Source organism: Ixodes scapularis, unplaced genomic scaffold (genome assembly GCF_016920785.2).
Source record: "Ixodes scapularis isolate PalLabHiFi unplaced genomic scaffold, ASM1692078v2 PGA_scaffold8__174_contigs__length_109621045, whole genome shotgun sequence".
NCBI lineage: Eukaryota > Metazoa > Arthropoda > Arachnida > Ixodida > Ixodidae > Ixodes > Ixodes scapularis.
In genome coordinates, this window is record NW_024609883.1 from 94,322,337 (window position 1) to 94,346,592 (window position 24,256).

The 24,256-nt window shown below is 42.4% G+C and overlaps 1 protein-coding gene across 1 annotated transcript; it reads right to left on the bottom strand.

Annotated features, from left to right (window-relative positions):
* Positions 1–4,633: 4,633 nt before the first annotated feature.
* LOC8051174 (cathepsin B-like) lies at positions 4,634–19,604 on the bottom strand. Its single transcript, XM_029966569.4, has 7 exons — positions 19,473–19,604; positions 13,568–13,774; positions 12,194–12,309; positions 11,079–11,308; positions 9,530–9,646; positions 7,841–7,969; positions 4,634–4,725 (listed from the first exon to the last, which is right to left on the bottom strand). Exons 1-7 carry the CDS (start codon positions 19,602–19,604, stop codon positions 4,646–4,648), a joined length of 1,011 nt encoding a protein of 336 aa, XP_029822429.2. The 3' UTR covers positions 4,634–4,645.
* Between the last annotated feature and the right edge of the window lie 4,652 nt (positions 19,605–24,256).

The window sequence follows — 24,256 nt, forward strand, 5'->3', positions numbered from 1 at the left end:
TATTTTTCACGTAACGCTGTTGACCAAAGCTCACCTCCTCTCAAGATAGAGAGTGTTTAGAAAATAAAACAAATAAAAATCAAACATTACTTGATTATTTACAACAGGCGATGAACACTTTCCACTAAATTACATACCAACTTTATTCATGTGTATCTTTGCGAAATGTTTCGAGCAGATATCCTAGATTCTGGTATCATTGACTTTCTTCAAGCCGATTTATTTTTCACCTCACGTCAGCACTGTTGGTGTAAAACTTAATCGTGTGAGGTGCAACTTATTTTATTTTCACAAGAACTCTCTTCTGCTTTAGACGATGGTTTTAATATCGACTGCATATTTCTTGATTTTTCGAAAACTTTCGATCTTGTTTCTCCTCAGCTACTTTGCCTAAAGTTAAGCAAATTAAACACTGACCGGATCATCAATGGGAGGATCGAGCATTTTTTATCGGACAGAAGCAAATTTGTAGCAGCCAACGACTTCGAATCCTCACCTTGTCTGGTTAACCTTGGCGTGCGGCAAGGCTCTCTTCTTAGTGCCCTGCAATTTCTCATAAAGAAATAATCTATCAAACTCCATTACTTCATGAAATAAATTGTTTTCCTACGATGGTGTAATTTTTTATGTTATCTCCTCTAGTGCGGCTACCTCCTTATTTCAATCTGACCTACACAATATTTACAATTGGTGTAGCTCATGGAGAATGCGTCTTAATAATAACAAGTGGGAATTAATGTGAATTTTGCAGAATCCAGTGATTGGTAGCATTTGCACCTACCGCCCGCAGGGTCTGCTCTAAAGGAGGAAACAGCCCATACACACCTAGGCATTCAATTAACCGCCAACCTTTTCATTTTCTTGCAAAACATCACAGTGCGCCAATGCAGTAATACTGAAGTGTCAGTGCTAAACATTTCGTATATTTCTTTCAACTGTGGTACCGCCTAAAGAGGAAACTGTTTAGATCATTCGTTTGGGAAAATATTTTAATTATAAATACTGCCAAAATGCACCATTCGTAAAACAACAACAACAACAACACAAATTTGGGTTAAGTTTGGCGTGTTATGGGCAACGTTGTTACAACGCATCTTGGGTCGCGGCAGAATTATGCATCTAAGTTACACTGTGTTTCCCACTGAAACTAGGGCTGCTCCGCAAAGGTTTGAAGATCCTTCGTTAGCGTCTAACACATATTAAAACGAAGACGAAGAAAACCGAAGGCTACTACGGGCACTTCTTTCTCAAAGACAAAACCCCCGATGTGGTCGGCTAGAAAAGCAAGTGTGGCGACCGCGTGGGCAAGAACGGTCCCGCGGTTCTAGCGTATAGAAAGCAGTGCCTAACGGTCTATTCACACGATGCATCTTGTTGGCGAATCTTGTGTCACAAAATTAGGTTTCGGGAAACAAATGAACCGTGTAATGAAACCCCCCCCCCCCCCCCCCCCCCCCCCCTCACTCAGCACTATAGTCGCTTCCCGTCGCTCAACGCCCCGGACGCCTGCTATGGTAACTGCAGTGTATTCTATCCTAGAACGGACTAGCGGTAGCGCTTTGTCCGCTCTGCCGGCGTTCGGAGAAATACCGTAGAGGCCAGCACCGTCGTGCGTATGGAACTACCCCTACGAAAGTGGCCGCCGCAGAACGTGGTGTGTTGTCGCCTTTCCGTACTGTGAAGCGAGGGTAATGCATTAGGGGAGCAACGGTCATTGTCTCGTCGGTTTCGGATGCGCCGGACTCACCGGAGTTCTGCTGGTTGTACACGTGACGGCGGTGACGGCAGGGCGGAGACGGGTCGGCTGGGTCGGCAGTGTCGGTCCGCTAGTTCTGGTTTGTGTGAAGAAAGTCGCAGTGGCGCGTCTGGTCACAACCGCGACGATATTTCAATTACAATATTCACTGAAATATCGTCAATGGAATAATAAAATAAGCATCAGTGACGATATTCAAATTATACCTGTCAAATATGTTCTGGACTTTTTAGCACCTCTATTATCCCACATTTACGATGTTGCAATTTTTCAGGGTACTTTTCGGCTTCAAATGCAAATTGCCAAGGTGGCGGTTATTTCTAAATGTGGCGACGAGAATGATCAATCCAATTACAGGCTTACCTCCATTTTACCCGTTATCTTTAAGTCGCTGGGAAAACTCACCCACACCAGAATTTCTTCGTTTTGCAACCAATTCTCTCTTCTGACCCCCTCGCAGTATAGCTTTCGAAGGGGGCGTTGGACTGGACTCGCTTTCTTAACACAGAAAGAAATAATTTTGAAGTCATTTGAAGAAAAGTGTGCCACTCTCTGTATATTTGTGGACTTTTCAGAGGCGTTTGACCGCATCAATTATATCACTCTACTTAAAAAGCTTGAGTTTTACGGCTTTCGTGGGGTAATTCTTGACGTTGTGGCTTCATACTTAAAATTTCGTACACAGTGTGCTGTCATCAACAGTCAGCGTTCAGGTTAACAATCATTAACTTCCGGTGTTCCTCAGGGAAGTATACTGGGTCCTCTACTTTATATATATATATATATATATATATACATATATAACTGAGAAGAAAAAACCCTTAGTGAAAACAGCAACAACGGACGATTTAATCTTCGACGTTTCGGCCGGAGTCCGGCCTTCGCCACTGATATATATATATATATATATATATATATATATATATATATATATATATATATATATATATATATATATATATATATATATATATATATATATATATATATATATATATATATATATATATATATATATATATCAGTGGTATTGTCAAAATTAGTACGGAGGCAACTTTTGTTATATATGCCGATGACACTAGTTTATATTTTCTGCGCAAGATCAGAAAAAGCTCGCGTAAGTCGCAAATTGTACCCTTGACTCGCTTCACAGATGGAGCTCTGTAAATATACTCCCTATTAACACTTCCAAAACTAAGGCAGTGCTCTTTAAACCCAGGAATAAGTCTATGGTTTTCGACTACAACCTTGTTATTGGGCCCTCCATCTTTGCGATAGTACCTAGTACTAAAACCCTAGGCGTAATTTTTCAGGAGTGTCATTGGATTTTCACATTGAAAGTCTCATTCGCAGGATTTCGAAAGCCATTGGCATTAACAGGCTTCGCTTCGACCTTCCAGCAAAAATTAAACTCCCCTTATACTACTATTCATTTTATTGACTTCTAAATTATTCTCATCTGGTTTGGGGAACCATTAACAAACATAAACCATCTTCATGTCTCTCAGAAAAAGGTCATACGGAGTATCGTCAATGCCCCATATGATTCTCATACACAGTCCCTTTATTAAGACTCTGTATATCATTCCAGTTATTAACCTGTGTGACTACACAGTAATTTTAAGATACTCAGCGAGAATTAAACTGAACTCCTTTATTTGAAGAAATTGCTGGTCAAGCACGAAGTATACATTTTTATCCTACTCCTACTGAGAATGTCTGGAAGGTACCATACAACAGAACAACTATGAAACGCAGATGTTGATGTACCGCCTCCCATCATAATTGAACAATCTAAAGAGCAACAACTTCACAATAGAAACACTAACACCTCGTGCCATCAAAAATATATTTCTGTAGATCACTTCTTTTTGTCTAATGCCTTATGATATCAGTGTTCTATTTCCTGGTTACAGGTGTCTACATTCTTTTCTCACTCGTCTTCCTGTTGCATGATTATCGAATTTGTTTACATTTTGTGACAATTCGCTTATCCTCCTCTGCCAATGAAACGGTGGTGGGTCCCAGTCAAGCCAATGTGTTGGCTTTTTGCCCCTGCCCCTGTCGTCCATTCATATATACGAAAAATAAACTGATTCTTATTCTGGTTAAAGGTTGTCGTCGACGCCCAGCCCTAGTTCTTATGGCTCAGGCAAGACGGATTTATACCAGTGTTGTTTAACCAGTTGACATGTTTACAAAATATGGCATCAAATTAACGTTTGCGAAACTAAATACCATTTACCTTTTCTTTGCGAATATAAAACACCGCGCGATCACTACAGAGAACTATATGCGTAAGATTAATACTCTTCGTACTCTGCGTATCGGAATTTCCCTCGCGCACTCTTTTGCAATGCGGATGCAAGCTTTTCTGAGGTAGTGCTCCGCCCGCCCGCCTTCGGGTCCTAGTCCACCATAGGGCCCCGACGGAGTATAGGAAGGGAGGGGGACTTTTAGTATTTGCTAAAAATATCAGCTGTGTTGCTGCAATTTAGTATTACAGTCCTTGTCCTTACTATCTAAAACAGCTGATATGCGACCGTGCTACTGAATAAGTTTATAACGTTTAATTATCTGCATTTCCGGTATTTTTACATTTACATTTTGGAAACACCTTCGTTGACTAATTCACCCTTCAAGTGTTTAAAAGGAAGTTATGCCTGTATACTTTTTTTTTTTGTGGAATTGCGCAACTGGTCGTATAACCCCAGGTATAAATATACCGAAAAGCTAGTGCAGCAACAAAGGCCAACACACCTCTTATTTTTTACGATTATAATTTTTTGTTCAATAATATGAACCAGCACACCGAGATAGCCAGGAATCATGAAACTAAACACGGACTGTGGACCAGTCATTGCAGTTCTTCAAAATAATTTATTCGGCTCAATCAAGTTTCGGAATGCCAGCGTTGACGAACGACTCTATATCGCACTCGTTGACGCCTCGGAGCATCTTGAAGTAACCTTAAAATTGACAAAAAGTTAGAAAAAACTAAATTAGTATAGCATCTTACTTGCATCAATTAAAGCGCCATGTCAAAAGTTTACGGTTTTTTCTTTTAATTCGAAAATGTTAGACTACGATCTGAGATAATATGGTGCAAATGTACATGACAAGTTATAATGAACATGACTGTAAACCTGAGACTGGGGCAGAAAAGAGAACACAACAGAAGGTAGAAAAAGATTGAGACGTTGCCTCTTCTTGTTCTACCTTCTGTTGTTTTCTCTTTTCTGCCCCAGTCTCAGGTCTACAATCATGTTCAACTTACACCAGCTCGCCTGCACTCTGACTATTTATTTAAGTAATAATGGTCGACGACAAGATCAAACTGTGATAAAAGGTTCAGCTTTGGTTAAACGGTTTTCCGAGTTCACAGGGATAACATACTCACCTCAGAAATACTACACTCTCAAGAAAAAAGGGTGTCAAAAGGTGTATTCTTACACCCATATAATACACCCCAGAATTTCAATACGACGTACAGTGCCCTACAGTCGAACATTAGGCCCGAAACTTTACGAGGGGCTTGATAACGGTGCGATATAACTTTTTAAATAGCTAAAGTACATACCAAAGACCACATAATGAAAACACCGAGTTTTTACAGTAGGGCCAAGAAATTCCCGATTATTTTTTTCGTGTTCCGTAAAACCTACATTAGCTATTTTAATAAGTTGTACCACACGGCTATCAAGCCCCTCGTAAAGTTTGGGGACGTCTGTTCGACTGTAGGGCGGTGTATGTCGAATTGAAGTTGGGGGGTGTATTATATGGGACAAGGGGTGTAAGAATACACCTTTTGACACCCTTTTTTCTTGAGAGTGTACGTTCATCTGAACTTTACGCGGAAATCTTTTGTTAAGAATATGGGAAATTGAAGACCTTCATAACTGAGAAAACGTAACTAAAATGTCATTGCATAGACGTTGGGAGAGGTGCACCTGTCAAACAGACATTCAAGCAAACGAGGTCACGATAGACCCTTTTCAAAAGTGCGCGCCACCTAGTAACTGCTGCACCAATTATCCGAGACCGCCATTATCTGGTCACGTGCTCTGAGATAGGCCTAGGATACGAGGGTTGCAGCGTCGTTCGGAGTGAACTCGGCTCAACTCGTACACACACAAAAAAAAAGTGCTGTGTCAGTGTTTGGTGAAAACTCGGATCCAATCACAAGCTTCTTGCACAAGAAATGGCGCCCACCAGTGTTGCTTGGTGGACTTTCGAGAATGGTCAATTAGAAGGAACCTTGATAACAGTTACGAATATAAAACTTGTTGCGTATTTTATGACGTATATAAAAAATGTTATCTAAGCTGTGATCCTTATGGAACCGAAATCTATTGCTTAAAATTTGCACAGACCCAACATGAAGTTGATCACACCCGATAATTATTTTTTAACACAAAAAGAACCAAAAGAACAAACATGTAAGACAAAAACATGTTGTTGTTGTTTTCAAAAAAAAAAAAAAAAGCGCTTGTCTCGTGTGTTGCCTGACGTACTTTTATATATTTTTAAATTTTTTGTATTACTCCTGGTGACAGGCGCGTCCGTTTCTTTGGTCGATGTTATGATTAGGCATGGATGTAGGAAGCTTCTGGAGGCGACATGACGCCACCAGAGGGAGACTTCCGGTTCGTAGGGACACGCCCACAATAGTGACTAAAACTGAGCAAAATGAATTTGGGGGTTTTACGTGCCAAACCTACGACGGGCGTCTGGCACGCCCCAGCGGAGGACTGAGGATTAATTTCGACCACCTGGGGATCTTTTGACGTGCAACCGAAAGCTCGGTTACACGGCGCCTTCTCCGCAATAAGCCTCCGTCATATTGCGGGCACCTCGGTCGGGATTCGAACCCGTCACCTGGGGATCCGTAGGCCGGCGCTCTCGCCTCGGAGCCACCGAGGCGGCTTGAGCAAAATGAAAAGACGCTATTGGACGGTAAGGACAGCTGATTTGACGCCAACAGCTGCTTTGGACACTCTTGGGGGCGTTCCCCTCGACCGCGACCTTTATTTCCGGCTTTACTTGGGATTGTCTCGTTTCCTACGTCGAATCTCGAGGTCCGACTGGTTTGGCGGACCTTCGACCTCATTGAAAAGTTCGACGAAGTTCGACTTAGAGACAGTGCTGCCCGGCTTCTGCATACAATTTCGAGTTTTGGGGAAGAAATTAGAGTTGTGTATTTCGTATTGTACAAAATAATTACCAATGTTTACAGGATATAAAAGCGGAAATTTGTACACATCGCGATACTGTTAGCGCGAACACGACATCGGCGCATTTTCGCGTTTTACTTCTAAATAGTATTAGCGAGCACAACATCTTACCGCTTACATTATAGAACTAAATGAGCTCTTTCCGTAGCAATAATAACTTGGATGACATCCCTTGGTTCAACGAGAAAAAACTGGAAAAACCGGCCGTCGCTTGTTCGCGCTAACAGTGTCGCGCTTTGTACTTTTAATAGTTTCGTTAGTTAGTAACGCGAACCAGTGAATTAATACATCCAACAAATATTGCAGTTGCCCTCCGCCAGGTGGTTTTAGCTCGTTTTCAATTTTCGCGCATGCGCACAAAAGTTAAACTTCACTCAAATTTTTGTCCAACTCCTTGGAAGATCAAAAAAGTTAAAGCTGGTCGAACTCGAACCTCGGCAAGTTCTCGACATCACTTGTTGCGATGTTTGAAGTCACAACTAGAGCTACTGAACACGTTATGCTGAGAGTACGGGCACTCCATTCCCTGTCGCTTATGTGGGCACCGACATTTTAGTGCTTAGTGCAGAGCGGGTAGAATTGGTGGTCGTTGTGATCAGGCCTGAGCTTCTAGTATCAGGAAGCTCAGGCGATGTCCTTTTGCTCTTCCACAGACTATTTTAACGTTCCTGTAGGACGGAAAAGTGTTTACTGCAATTTCAGGTCAATCTTAAAATGACCGGCAGCAATCATTTAAGCACCAAGATGGCTAAACTGTCGTTACTCTGAAGTGTTGCTTACTATACTGACTCTAATCAGAATGTAGCAGTATGTAAGATCTCAGCGCAGTTTATTTTCGAAAATCGCTTACCATGGTCACCCCAGTCTTCGTTCCATGAGTTGGCGAGGAGCCAGTAGGGATTGTTATCCTCCGAGCCCCATCCGAGGATTCGAATTGCATGACGGCCGATGATGTCCCTACTGTGGTGTTGGTACACTCCTGAACAAGCGAGGCACCATTTCATGAACGCCGGCTCGGGTCTCAAGACCTATAGTAGGCCTGTTTGGCTTGGTCAGCGAGCGCCCTAGCGTCCACGAGACGCGACCACAAAACAGGCGCCTCTCCTCGAAATGCGACCACTTAATAGGGAAGGATGTTTTTGCCGTCCCGCAACGATCTCCGCAACCCACTACGATACCTGAAACTCTACAGCCAAGACCATCGGCGCAGTGGCGGTTTTTTCTTTGCGGAGGGCTTAGCGGAATGAGAAACGCGGTCTACGAAAACTCCGTAATGCTGACGTAAAGCGGCGTCCTAGCGACCCATGGTTCATGTACGATCCGCCGACGCATACCAGCGTCTCTCGACGTCCCTCAGCGTCTGTTCACGGGCGTGTTGAAAGGACGCAACGCGAGGCACAGCGGTATCGGGGCTTGAAAATACCAGATTTCGCTCGCCAGGTGTACGTCTTAAAACCTGAGAGCTTCAAGTTTATAGTCACTGACATGGTGTTGGAACGCCAGGGCGCCAGGGCCTTCAGCACGCGCTCGTTGAATTCTGCCCAGCCTCCTATATACTGACAAAGCCTTGCATATCGCCACGAGAAGCGGCTGCCGAAATGGAAAAGGTGGAGCGGCACACGACGGATGAGAGGAGAGCCACGTGACTGGCGCCCCGCTGCGGCGAGGAGCTGAAACACACTTCTCCCGAGCGAACAAGTGTGTTTTTGGTCCTCGCCGTTGCAAAAGCTGTGCGCTGACGTCCAGGTTCTCCGAGAAATGGCTCTTTGATTCTCTGTGCTACCAGATCCTCGCGTTCCAAATCTGCGACCGGTCACTCTGTGGCTATGTCGTCAAACTGCTAGGTTTAGTAAGTATAGAGGAGGCTATGCTTCCGCCATGCTTTGACAGCGAGTGCACTATCGAGTCTTACGAGACGTCGAAGCGTTATCGAAGGGAGAAAGCTCGCGGAGGCGGGACAACTAAAGCTCCTCCCTGTCGTTCTCGCCATTTCAGTCACTATAGACTGGTCGCTAGGCGATTCCTTTGAATGTAACAATTAGGAGTATTTACCAAATATTTTGTCGAACCTCGAGAATCGAATCGTTCGCCGAACCTTCCAACTTTTGACAAAATTTGACAAAATTTGACAAATGTCGACTTCTTAAACAGCGTTGCCCGACTTCCATAAAAATATATGAGTGAAAAAAAAAGAATTTTTTTTTCATGTTTGAGAATAATAACTTATGTTTTCACATAATACGAATGCAACCGTGCGTGTTTCTATTATTTACAGAATTAAAAAAAAAAAAAAAAAACTTAGGCAACTCTTTTACGCCAAGTGGTGCCCACTCGTTTATTATTATTATTTTTTTTTTTGCGTGCATGCACGTAATATATAGATCCCAGTTGAAGTTAAAAAAAAAATGTTTTAGAAATTTGATAAACTGGAACCTTGGTCGAACTCAATCGTCGGCAGGTTTGCGACGTTCTTAGTACAATTACGATAGTTACCGACACATTCCGAATTTGTGCAGACGAATTAAGATATTTTTATTACCGCTTTTGTAGCTCAGGAAGTCGGCGTAAGCTGTGAACTCGGCTTCCACAGGTCCGTTTCTGAAAATTTCAGTGCGGATTTGTTTTTCGGAACCGTTTATTGAGTAGACGTTTTTGGCTGGAACAATGCAGAAGAAATACAAGAACATAGTTATAATAAGGTTGTTTGAAATAACGAGGCTACTGGGAGGGGGGGGGGGGTCTAAATTGGGCCGCAAAAATCAGCGCCTGCCCGTAACAATATAAAATTTTTGTCAAAGGTATATTTCACAGGTAAGTTTTAACCTTTAAATTTACAAATTGTAATAAAATTACCAGCTTACAAAACTTCTTTGAATATAATATATATATTTTTTGTTTATTTGCGTGAATTTGAATTTTGAGTCGCGGCGCCAGCGCGAAGCCGCGGCCTCTACGGCTTGACGTGTCGAGCTTTGGTGGCACCGATTCACCCTGTAGATGAGCAGCCACCGCAGAACACTGACAACGTGGGGTCTCGAACCTTACGTAGTGGGGATACGTGACTTGAACGCTTGTATACTACGGTGCCTGAAGCGCGCCTCCGACTGGCTTTGTTTATACAGCGCGTCCTCAAGAGTGGTCCCTCGCATTGCGACTGATGACGACATAAATGTGTCACTCCATTTTCTGTCGTAATCCTGGCGGTGAGAAAGCAGCGAAGGTGGAGACAGCAGACGCTGTGCCGCTGGAGGTCGTTCTCTAGCCAGACAGTCGTCGGAAACAAAAACCGACTCGAGATGGGACGCGTCGACGACAGGGACCCTTCCGTCCGCGCTCGCCCCTTTCGTGAGCCTTTTTACAACTAAACCGCCACGACTGGGACATCCGACAGCGTGACACGCCGGCTCCTGCTTTGCAGTGTTGCCAGTTCGGATCCACTTTCGATACTTAGGCGGGATAGTACGGTCAACACACCAGAATAAGACGCTTTCTAGGCACCATCCCTGTACAATACCCGTTTAGATATAAACTGGCTGGGGATTGAGTGAATACCAACTATAGAAGACAAGAGCAGCGCCTCTTCCCCCCAGATGTCACCCTCATACCCCCTTTTCATCTTACATTGAAGCGCAGTGGAGGCTACGACCAACACCAGCCAATTCAGCTCTGTGTATACGTATCACGTGACAGCTGTGCGCAAGTTCGTCTGCTTCTTGCTCTCCGCATAGGTGCTCTGCGCGTCCCTTTGTTTTTTGTACGTATGACTGTCACACGACATTGGAGGGGTTTGGCAGCGTCCTCCGCGGTCCATCATGTTGCGAAACAAAGCATACTGCATTCACGAAGCACCGATTGGGCTTCAAAATCACCACCAGCCCGTTTTGCAGTGGTAAATCTAGCTGTTATAACTAGCGCGACGTTAGCATGCGGAGTTTCTCGTCAAGCATCGGCGTTTGCCGCTTGGGGTAGGTAAGCGTTTTACCATAATGATGATGTCATGCGTCTTCTATGGGGTTTCGAGTGAATCCAGGAAGACAACCTATGCCTCTCGGAGACACGTTGTGTTTATAGGCGTTTCAAAAGCTCACCGAAGTACTTGTCGTCGTCGTAACTCCTCTCGTAGCCTTCTCTGCACTGCCGCTTACATTTGGGCGTCGGCAAAGTTCCGACGCACTCGGGAAGTGAACCCTGGGAGCTGTGCTCGCACGGAGCAAGAGAGTAGGGCTTGCAGCCGTCGGTGGTGTTGTAGAGCCCACCGCTAACCAGTCCGGCGTCTTTCCAGTACTGCCAGGCTGCCGCTGATACTCCTCCACTGCAACTGAGGGAATCGGTTACTAACTACTGAAAGTACGGCGCGTCTTAGACTGGTCTGTTTGCCGTCCTATTCCGCCCCATCCATCGAATTTGGTCCGGAAGTGCGCAACAAACGATGTTACAGCATTCAGCATAGCGTGTCGGCGGATGTCGCGATCCTGGCGGTTGGTGTTAGAACTTCCCACAGAAAGTACGAGCGACCAACGCGAGTGTCGCTGTCGTCGCGGGGTCCAGGCGTCCCTTCACCAATCTGCCAAAGCTTCCGTAAAGTGGCACGCTGGACAGCGACGTGCAGCAGAACAGGCGTCTGCCACAGCAACCGCCGTTGCTGTGACACCGCCAGGATCGCGACCAGAGACAGCGTCCTACATCTATGGCGTCATCAAGCAAAAATTGAACAAAATCGTTTTTGGACGCTGCAAACGCACCAGTCGGAGACGCGTTCCCGGCACCATAACAAAGCGGCCATTGTTTCGAAATGCATACATTAATTGAATCAACCGTAAACGCGAAAGCGCTTACATGTCTCGCGTATCAAATTGCGAGAGCGATTTAAAAGCTTTCATGTATGGACGTCAACATACAAATTGGCACAAAAAGAAATTTTCGATTCCATCTTAGGCAAAGAAGGCTACTAATACGCACTATTTAATGTACACATCGACGGCCCAACATGGCTCGTTACGTGTTAAACGGCTTTCGCAGCGCCGGTGCTGAGGCAAGAAACGTGAGGCTAGTTATTTTTGTATTGAACAATTCAATGGAGGAGTCTCGTCGATTCATGTGTCCAGTACATTGTATGGACCGACCTATCGAGTTCTGAGGGGTTGGGCGAGCGTTTTTGTTACTATTGGTGTCAAGAAATAGTTATGAATTGTTGCGTCCTCACCCAGACCCGCATTTATCGCAGCAATCCATCAAATCTTCTGCGGATATGTCGACCTGTACGCGTCCGTTGCTGTGAATGCAAACTCGATCGGACATGGCTTCCACTGCACCAAAAGCCTGCGAGAAGATGGCAAGAAGAGACGCTGTGTAATCGCCAGTTTCATCGCTCTGCTCTCTTCATAAAGCACAGAATGTAACTGAAAAGTATGCTCTAAATTTTACTGCCCTGTACGCGTGACACTGTAGCGGGAGGTATAACCAACCTTGGCCAAGGCATCTCTCACGCTGTCCTTGCAAGCAGAGCGATGCTGATGGACATTCATTACGCGACATTGGACCCAAATATTACACTTTATTTCTGATGTATTACTCCCTAATATTTAACAAGCTTACTTTTACTCGTTAGTTTGTTTGGGTACTTTTTCGTACTTTTTCTGTACGAAGTTATTACATTTGGTTCCAAAATTATAGTAATGAAAAAAGAAGAAAAAAAAAAAAAAAGAAAGAGCACCCGACTTAATTTCTTAGTCCTGAACTCCGAACAAAATGTATGTGAGTACTTTCGTGGGGAATACAAAATCCCTATGAACAAAAGTAAAAGTCAAGCGAACGGAGAAGCTCGGAATACGACTATATCAAAACAATGTGATGTGCGCAAGGTCGGTGAGCATGACGTTTTACTCGATTACTGCCACTACGCACATAGCAATCTGTTTTTGTTTTAGCATGGCTTACCGTCATGCCTCACTCCACAGCAGTGCTACCGCCACGGCGTGATGATGTCGAAAGACATGAGTTGTTGTAGAAAGAGCAAGTTCGTACCCAAGAGAACCTTTTCAATACTCAGTGCCATCTGGCGGCTCAAAAAGCAGTTTCACTGTTGCCAAACCAATGGCGGCCATGTAACTGTAAACTTCATCAGGCACCGTCAGTTTCGCATGCCAACGGCAGCTGAGGCTTGGTTATTCGATCAGCTCATAATTATTTCTTGATTTGTTTCATTTTCGATCTTGTGAAAGTAAGGACTGACCAATAAAAAGTGGCGATCCTTAAGCCCCTCGATTAAATTTCCACCATCAAAAGACCCTTTAGTCGGGCTCGTGACAAGAGACAGAGTGACCCACACTCCGAAATAAAGGCTTACGTAGCCGTTCTCTCTGATTCGCGTGTCGTGTTGTGCTAACATCTAGAACTTATACATGTGCTCCGGTGTTCTGGTAGTACGTATTTTCAACTCCTTCATTCACCAGTCTTACAAAGGCTGCCATTAGCTTGGCAGATTCCATATCCATAGATGATGATGATGGTGATGAACGTTTTCTGCCTTGATTTCCTGGAGGGTCTAAAAGAGGGTCTGCATTGTTGTGGTTCTTACCCAGCAGGAACCGCAGGCTGACTGGTCGCGCACGAGGTCGATTGATTTGCAGTTGGCCCACTTTTGACGGGCGTCGAAGGTGTCGGGGAGACCTTCGGGGATTGCATGGATGCGCTCTGCCAGGCGGGATTCCTTGCTTTCTTCAAGGACTCCCATCAGGCCCCGGATGTAACTCATAGGGATAGATTTGTCGAAATTTCTTCCCGCCTACCAAAGTGAAGTAATTACACATAAAAAGAGATTTTTTAAAAAAAAATTCTGGCGTTGCCGGAATTATGCAATTCTTCACGAATTCATCGTAGGAAACAGCTCGAAAAATAGACAAGGACCATTAAAACTTGTTGGCCTAGTTGGTTCATGATGCAGTCTAGAAGATTTTGCGTGACTCAAGGGACAATCACACGGGAGTAGACATCAACAGGCGCGGGGACAATTGGAGAATCTCTAGTCCCTTGTGATGAACTCTGAGCTTGTCTGTGTCTACTCCCTTGTGATTGTTCCTTGTTTCGCGTAAAAACATCTAGACTGACGAGGACGAAGAAGAAACACACAGGACGAGCGCTGACGATCAACTAAAATATTTTAATAGGAAAATACATGAAAACGACCATTCACCTTTGGCAGGACGTCCCTCAATTGAGTATCACGAGAAAATTCATAGCAGCATGATGGAACGTGTTAAACGCGATAAAAAATGATGTGATGCTAGCCCAAATCCAAAAACGCCACCTCAGTGTCAAGCATCTCGAGATCCTTGGCTGTCGTTGAGTTTCTGAACGACAACAACCAAAAAGGCTGGAAGGCATTCAGCATAGACGTTGAAGACGTGCGCTATTCTACGCCCCACGACGACCTCATGAGGAGCGTACAGGAATGTATTTTGGACTTGAATGGAGGAGATAGCCATCAGATCTCAATGCGATGTAACAATCGAAGATTTTTCTTGATTTACTGTCCTTTTATTTAAAGTCCACTTGTATTGGATGGCAAGACAAAGTTTGGATTAAAAAATCTGGAGCGTGCCTAGGGTCGAGAGTGGCCCCTGTACTGAGTAGTATTTTTGTCTTGCAAAAGTGAATCGAGCACTTAAAAACAAGACTTACTGGAAGACTTTTTAGTTACGTGGATGATTATCTTGTATTCGTAGAAAAACCCGATTTCAGCCAGACACTCCAGAACGTGCTAAATACCTTCACTGAACAGGATTCGGACTAAAATTGACGTTCGAAACCCCCAAAAGACACCAGATTCAGTTTCTGGATCTCATTATCGATGTCAAGCAAGAGCAGTATGTTGGTCACCACCCCAAAACCGCTAGGTCTTTGCTCAATTTTCGGTCCGCCCATTCAAAGCTGTTAAAAAACGGTATGGCTTTATTATGTGTTCAGAATGCGCTATCAAAATCACGCGAGCACAAAATGAAGGCGAACGTTTTAGACCAAATGGCTAGGTTCCGAGAAGCAAGTTTTCCAGTTCCGGTGATTACCGCAGCCTGCGAAAAAGTAAAGAAGAGTATCAAAGCCAATGCAGCAACAAACTGCGCTGAGCTGGAAGGGAATAAAAAAAAAAACAAGATGGCTTTTATCTCTTACGTTCACCTCGTTTCACGCGGGTTAAATGGAATCGCGGCAAGATACGGTGTGAGTGTCGTTCTTTCGACGAAAAACAGGCTGAGCCAGATTTGCCCCGCCATAGAAAGGCGTGTTAGTAAGCTGGAAAATCCAAGTAGTCATGGGTACACCGTAAAGCATGGCACACTGTTCGTATCATTCACCGTTGGAGCAGTGTATAGGAGACCTTTCTCATGCAGGCGGGTGTATATTGTTCAAACGGGGCGCTGTTTGAACATCCGTTTAAGAGAGCACCCGAGTTCATTGAAGGGGTGTGAATCATACTTGGGTAGTAATTCAATTACAGTAATTGAATTACTGTAATTTAATTACTTCTCCTGGTAATTTGTAATTGTAATAATTACTTTTGGCTAAAGGAATTGTAATTGTAATTTAATTACTTTCTAGCTTCAGTAATTGCTAAATTTCAGGCACAATTACAATTACTTTTGCAAGATTTTGTGGCGGCGGCGCTTTTCCCCCCTGGCTACGGAGACGACAGCACAGCCAAAGCGACAGGGGATAGAGTGTCTCCCAACCTGCTCAAAAAAGAAAAAAGAGGGATGGGAAAGGGAGGCTGGTATAGAACGGAATGAAGGATTTTGTAGACTGTAAAACTATTTAATGAAGAATTTGAAAAATAATTTTATAAATGAGGGCTACATTCGCGTCCGTTTTCGTTTCTCTCGTAGTTGAATCTGACTCTTCGTCTCGTTCGCTTCCTGTTGCTCCTGTTTCTAGGGGTCTTTCTTATTTCTCATTCCCACACGGGGGGATCATGGGTCGAAGTCGAGCTGGCTCCGATCACATCATCCGGTCGAGGCGGGGAGGTTCGAGGTTCTCCTTACACGTCTTCGCCGCTAGCATATTCGCTTACATATTTCAGTCAACTTTGGGGACTTTTTTGTTCATGAAATTATTCTCTTTTCTTTATGAGTTTTTTCACGTCCTTCTCCTCTATCTCGTATGTTGGTACCACTAACAGTAAGTCGTGCTACTCTAACATCGAGGCGAAGAAGCAAAGAAGCAGCAGGTCTCATTAATTAACACGACTCACCCTGCCTTACTTCCAACTGTTGTTGCTACACTGCTCTTCCTTCTCCCAATCCTCGTCTATCTTTTTGCATAAATCTTCATTATTTAGTGTTCGCTCTACCTAACCCTTTCAACCGTTTGTCAGCCCGATTGGACGAGATTCCAAAACTTACAAACCACGGCTTTAGACTGTAGGGAGCTTGTTTTTACATTTGTTGTTCGGTGAAGGCTTCTTTTTTTTCTTTTTTTTTTTATAGAGGGCTTGGCTTGCACTTTGTTTTTACACCTCTATCGTGACCCTCCACGCGTTCTCCTCTCGTCCTGGCCTGTGGAACCGTCCCGAGGCGCGCAGTGCTGTTTTGCATTGAGAACCTGCAACAGTCTTATCTACAATGGAAAAGGAAAGGCTGCCGGGGCCTTGTTCCGAAAAATTCTTTAAACAGATTAGCAGCAATGTAAAAATGTAATCGTGAGGTGCAAACTCTCCGCACCGTCTCTGAAAACAAATTCAACAAACCGAAACGCGACCTCCAATTTGCGAAAACATTTGCAGGTAGGCAACTTTTTTGTCACTTTCAAGAATATACAGTTATAAAAAAAAATAATAATGGCTCGTCTATATCTTCCAGCTGAAACACGCTCAAGTAAATCATGAAATCGAGGCGTCCAAGAGGCCGCAGTTTTGCAATATTTCGCGGATTCTAATTTTTGCGACGCGGTGGGGTCGCAATATAGATTCCAATGTGTTTACATTTTACCGGAATTACTCGCGAAACTTATTTTTCGCGAATTGTAGGCGATTCGCGAAATCGAAAATAAAGTCGTTTGCAGTGTATCATGAATTTTTCTAGGTTGTTCTTGCCATGCTAAATTTAAATCGGTCTTCTTTATGAGACGCATAACATCGATACAATCATTGCTACCCTAATGATTAGCTACATGACGATCCTAAATTTATTATCTATATCAGGAGCTTTTTGGGTGTTATCGTGCACTGAATTAACCCACAATCCCTGGCAATAGAGTTGCTGCTATTGTGACACTAGTTTTGTGGAAGCGACCACAAATCGCGTGCTACGGTTACCCTGTTACAAGTCCACAGACAGGGAGAGGCAGCGAATCATCGTGGCTGAAATGTTTTCGTAAGTTGTCGTATTCTTTAAATGTTTGACGTCATCTACGAGTTTCTCTTGTTAGTCATTTTTACGTGAGTTTTATGGTACCAATACTGTCGAATATTTGTTTCCTTGTATTATTTTTAAGCTTATTTTTTTGTTGCTTTGACTTGAATACCATTTGCATAAGCTCTAAGGAGATTCATTTCGCACCTGTGAATTTTGTCGCCATTTATTTTTATTTTTTGAGAATATAAGAACGCAAGAGTTTATTACTCCAAACTATTAAGTTCTATAATCCATTTAACAAATTTCATAAAAGGAAAGTACAATGCGTGACATTTATACACCATTTATACAATACGGCCATATAACTCGTTTGCAGTTATATGGCCCAAGGTGGGTAACTCTCAGAAATAAGTAATTGTAAAGTAATTGCATTACTTTTGAAAAGTAATTTGTAATTGCAATGAACTACTTTCGCGTAGTAGTAATTGTAATTGTAGTTAAACTACTTTGGGAGCTAAGTAATTGTAATTGTAATTAAATTACATTTTGAAAGTAATTTACCCATGTATGGTGTGAATACTCTCATTTTGCGATGCCTTGTCGCGACTGTAAGTGTGAGCCAAGTTGAATGACACCGAAGTTTTGTTCCAGCACAGGGACCAAGTATCTAGAGGAATAGTAGAGGCATACCAAATAAAAAGGGTGGGAGCCTCTTGTGTCAGCCAACCGTCTTTGGCACTGTTGGACAGTGAGGTGGCGTTTTTGGATTTGGGCTAGCATCATATAACTTTTTATCGCGTTTAACACGTTTCATCATGCTGCTATGAATTGCCTTGTGATAGGCAGACGGGTGGCGTACTGCAAAAGATGAATGGTCGTTTTCTTGTGTTTTCCAATTAAAATATTTTAGTTGATATTCAGCGCTAGCCCCGTGTGTTTCTTCTCCGACCTCGTCTGTTTTTCGCGCTGTTTTTTTAAATGAATTCCCACCAACTCGCCTAACTATCTATCGTTCTTCACAAAGAAACGAAAACCTATTTTAAAATATGGTAAAACAATAGTAGCTACAACTTTACGATAACAAGGTCAACTTGGACATTCAAGAAAGAGTATATTGGAAAAAGAAAACTTTTATACGGTGTAAACAGAGAGAAAAAAAGACGCCCACGAAAGACCCAGATAGAATGCTGAATTGCCAGTTGTGATAAGTCAAGTTGCAAGGTCAGGGTGATGTATGAACACTTCTCCCTTTTGTGGTCGTCTTTTTGTTCGCTGTTCCCACCCCTTGAAAGAATGTTCCACCAACGAGCCTAAGCTTTAATTTTACCATCTAAAAAATCAAACTTTTTTTAATATTTCGATATAATTAGCACTTCTTGCATTTGAGAGAGTTGCTACGATGAATGCTATTTACGCAAACAAATTGCCCTGCGTAAGGCAAAGTATGAAAGCATTATAAATCTGCGGCCCTGCGTATCATTATATTGGTGTGTTTTTTAATGGGAGGTGCTCGGAGGAAGGCATTACCCTACTAATGAGCGTACCCCAGCACACTAGTTGCTTTCACCAACTTCTTATCTATTTTAGACGTCATCAATGAACCAGGTCAATCAAAATACCGTAAATGCAGGTTATTTAATATAATTTAATCTCCCAAGGAAATGTGGGTGAACGGGTGGATGGATGCATGGTAGCTGTTCTCTTTGCATTGGGTGGTGACTTGCGTAATCAAGTCGAATATTATTTTTAGCACCATATTAAATAATGTATAAGCGAACTTAATCAGCATCTACCCGAACCGATTATTTTAGTTAATCTACCCGATTATTTTAGTCACTATTACTTTTACTATCTTTTATTGAGCTTTACTTATTCAAAACGTCTTGTTTCAAAGTTGTCATCAAATCTCAGGAGGCTGAGAAGTTTAGCCTCTCTGCCTGATGTGCTTGGGTGACCGAGCCGTTTGCATCCCATAATAACATGATCGGGCATTTCAATTTTCTTCCTGCATAAAATGCGCGTTGTATCTATCCCATGGTATTTGACCCTGTACGTCTTAGTTCTCAAAAACCGTGCCCTAGCTTCAAACGATGAGGCATAAAACAGGATGTACACGAGTGCCTCCTGACGACAAACCTTCCAGCTTGTATTCATTTTGTTGATGTATTCCACCATTTCATCAGAGAGCGGATGCATTCTGAACGAGTCAACCTGACTGTCAAAAGCCATCGCCACAGCAATACCGCCGATTAATAATGACTTCAGCATTCCTGCATCGAAAAAAAATTGCAATGCGTTGTATTTGTGTTTAAATCAGTAGAACAAGTGCAGGGGTGTCTTAGCTTCACTACTTGATTTCTGCAACCTTCGCATGTAGGACGAAGTGACTTCCTTCGATTACACCAGTCCCCATGCAAACAAAATTTTGTCACATATAACGCAATATTGTTTTTTATTTGTGTCCCTCTAGACAGGTTTAGTTCAAGTTTTAATTGCTTGTCCAGTGGTGCGGCTGATAAACGTTATTTTGAGACGTCGTTGGAAGTATAACAGCATATCTGTGTTATGATAGATTACTACAAATTTATTTTCAGCGTAGCTAGCAAAGACCAGGTATAAATTTGCAGTAAATTAAAGTTAATTGAAACTGTAGGATGATGTTTTGCTAAAATTGTTGATACATATTCACAATCCTGCTACTTCTACCTAAACGTATGAGTTTGTAATTTAAAGCTCTACGGCACTTTATAAGTATACATTGCGCCCCCCTCACAATAACACGTACCAACTTAGCGAAGTAAAACTCTTTATGAGGTTGCTATGATTAGGAAAATTAGTGGGTAGCGTGTTTTGTTAAGTTACCCTTTGTACACACTGAGAAAGAAAAGCTTCGTACGTTAATAGACGGGAAGTAGTTGTAAGCGAGGTTTTCGGGCATCGAAATTCTACTTTAGCTCTATCAACAAGTTTCAAAACTGGCTAGATACGTAATTGCACAGACACGAGGGCACCCTGTAGTTTAGAATATCTTAATTTCTTGAATTTAATTGCTTTCTGTTTCTGTTGGCGTGCTTATCTATTCATGCGGAACTAAACGCTTCACTATAAATTTAAATTCAAGATTGCTGTCTTAAAAGGAACTCCTAAGGATGCATGAGACAGCAAAAAGCCTACTATAAATACAATGGCATAATTTCCTAGTAAATTTGCTAAAAGAAACAAAATTTAAACCAGCAAGCTAAAGCACGGAAATCGATAGCCCTTCATAAATTACTAGGCGACAAAATAAAACATGGGTAAGTAAGTAGATGCAAAACTGACATCTTTTTGCGAAGTGCAGTTGTACCACTTTTCGGTTGCTAGTTAAGAAATTACAGTTTTTAACAGGCATAAAGAAAAGTGCGTGCTTGATTATTTTAGTGGAATCAAAGGGAACCTTAAAATTTACGTAGTAGTAGTTGTAGTACTAGTGACACAGATACTACACAGGTACTACGAGGGAGCCTACAGCACGTGGCTCTGGATGATGTCGTTTTTAATTCAACAATATGAAAAAAAATATAAAGACGCTGTTCGCGACGGGAATCCAGGGAAGTTAGATTGGAAAGTTCCGGGAATTGGGATATGCTGCTTTATCTAGAATAGCTTTGATGACTAAAGAACACATCTTGGTTTTATAACGACTCTGTTTCACTTCACGAAGGAACGCAGAAGAAGCGACGAGCCGTGGAAGCTAATCCCATGCTGCCTCTGCGTCACATGACCTCTGGGAGGAGGGCAGCCATTCCCTGGGTGTCCTATTCACGTGATACGTTCACAACGCTGGGTTTGCTAGATTTGCTCGTATCATTCGTTGCGGTCCATCGTGTAAGACTGATGAGGGCTGCCTACATTGCACTCGCATAATAATTGAAAACGAGTGTGTTGGTGAATATCCATCTAGACCCATCATACACTCACATGTTGGGTCTAGATTGAATGTTTCTTACGGCCTCAGTTTCCCATCCTGTTGTGTATGGTACAATTGCATTTTTAGAAAAGAAAACGTATTTTTTATATTTTATATTCTATGGTATGAGAAAAAATTTATTGATGGCGGATAAAAATTCTCAGTGTAAGTTATGTTCACGTGAATGTGGGATTAAACTACTGGAACAGCAACGGAGTTCATTGAGTAAGAAGAAGCGTGCCATTATGAGAGAAAAAATAAGTTTACTTATTTGTGTGTCCCGCATTGCGCTTTTCCAAGAAGAGGTGCACCGGAGCTTGTCAAACCAAAAACTGTTGATTTTCGTCTGCCTCCTTTATCTACGCTGTATTGTACGGATATATGTCAACGTTATATAGTGGTTGATTGCAGGAGTTGACTGGTGAGTGTGTGCTTTTGTTGTATTGTCTTCTCGCATCTTGAAACACCAGAGACTCTGCGTACTTTATAGGTTATCGGAAGACAAACAAGTTTTCACTTCGGAATATCGACCTACGATAAAGATAAGATACCTTCTGTGCACTTCCCGAAAAGAAACACGTCAAGTTCAGACAGGACTAGTCAAGCGACATTATTTTTAATAAATTAAAAATATAGCAGCTCTGCGTGTGTGGCCTTCCACAGAATGCAATGTGTGTGCATTTCTCGAAATGATCTAATGACATTTGAATATTGAACGTTTTAACCGTATCACATGTAAAACATGAACTCTGGGTGTTAAGTGTGTATCTGTATTTTGATCATAATTACACTTAGCATGCTCTGAAGTAAATATAAATGAATTTCCTTTGTGAGCATATCTGCCTCCGGTTCGAGAAACTTCAAACTAATTTCAGATTTATAGTCGTGACGCTTAAACTGTAAAATTAGGCTCCATAATACGCAGTTTGTGTTAGTCTTAAATGCCAAGCTTTCTTTGCGCAATCTTTTCTTTCTGTTTAGGAGACAAGCTAACCTTACTTTTGTTAGCGGGGCAATTTTCACCTAAAAACAAGAACAAACTCTGAAAATTAACTTGAAAAATAGCCTACTCTAAGCGTTCACAAATCTAGCCACTACTAATATGGCTTAAAGAAAAGCGTTTTCGTAACTTTGTTATTAAAGACCTTACACAGAAGGAAATTGAGAGTCTGAGACAAGGCCCACAGTGCTGTGGGTTAAAAAAAATTATTAGAGCAGTGCGGTGGACACTTCTTAGAAGCTAAAAAGATTATGGATACAACATAAACCATTATTAAGCTTGCACCTCCCAGCTGTATATATAACACTTTTTAATTTAAGATTACAGAAATAATGGCGTTGAGGCGATGTGCTAAGCGATCATACTTAATTAGTATGATTAATATTAAGATTTACTCAAAAGTATTAATATTAAGCCATCTAGGCTTCATTTAGTTTCTTTGGTGCAGTTAATTGGCATGAAGATCAGTAACCTGAACAAGAAGCAAGTATTTCGGAGACAGGCGTTCTGGATTTTATCTAGTCCAGTTGATGGCTCGTACCGGTTTGATGAAAAAGATTTTAGGAAAGTAAGCCAGGAAAAGTATAACTAATGACAGAAGAACTTTTTGTTGCTGAAATTTAATAAAACAGGAAGATTTGCGGTATTACCTGTTGCCATTTTTGAGGTAAATGCTCAGTAAGCCTTGGGTGTCTTGTTCCAGCCTGCATTGAAATATTCAGAAGCTGATAATGAAGGTTGTTACTGTTACTGAGGAATGCGTGTTCGAGACGGTGTTTTCTTTGTTTTCCTTTTTGTGTCCTTTATACTTCGTTTCAGCCTAAGTCCAGACGCAGCCGACGGTACGAGCTAATTTGACCAATCAAAGAGTGTCAAAAGTGCAAGTCACCAGGCCTTCCCTGTAATGATTGGTCCAGTGATGATAGAGCTGGATACAGAAATATATCGAACACCATGATGGTGTCCTTTTAACGTCGTCTGATTGGTCTCTTGAGCGCGTAACGTTGGGTGCGTCTGGACTTGCGCTGAAACGAAGTATAGTCTACGGGATTCTTTGGTACAATGTAAGATGCTTAACTTAGGCCTAATGCATCGTTTAAAAATATAGCACATTTCTAAATCTTATAAAGGAAGGGCAACAACTTTAAGAACAGAAATTACAGAGAAAATGCAAGCGAGCTGGTGAACTCTCAACATTGTAAAACCCGAGACTTAGAACAAAAAATTGTATTGTCTCTCTTTTTTTTCCTTTTTTTTTTCTAAGTCTCAGGTTTCACAATGTAGCACTCTAAGAAGTTTCTAGTTTTTCGTTCCTGAATATATTTACGTTCGGTAGTGTCTTCCAGCTTTCGAAGTTTGGTAAATTTTTGACGTACGAAACTTGAACGAGGGTTCAGTATCAGGCAGACGTATAGCCTCCACTAAGAGCACGGCAACTTAGAACCTTCGTCGAAATGTAAGACCATGTCCGGTAAGTGCGTGCTCAACCACTGTACTCGTCTAATCAAGGTATAGTGGACACCTACAGGGAACGGAATAACTTAAAATGCAGTTACATATCCTGGTCGATACACACGCTACAGCCGGCGTAATGAGTCCGGATGCATGAGCAAAGATGCGGCGGAAGTGTTCATTTCGCTGTCACATTTCGGTTTTGGATGCGGCTCGTTCATCAACTTGAAAGAATGAACATTAGGACAACACATGCATGCAAATAGGCACAAATGCTTTTACAGGTCCACTCGCACCTCTTTTTAAAAGTAGAATTTACTCCGTAAAATTAAAAATTAAAGAAGCATAATAATGGGAAATCGCTGGACGTTTACTATACAGGGCGATTCAAGGAGACGCCAGGCTCTTTAAATCGACCGCAAAATTCGGTTTCTTAGCCTATCGCTCTACGACTTTGTGCAGCGTTGCCCACAGATGGTGCATTGTTTTGTGAAATTTGCAAAGAGCGAACGTACCTGA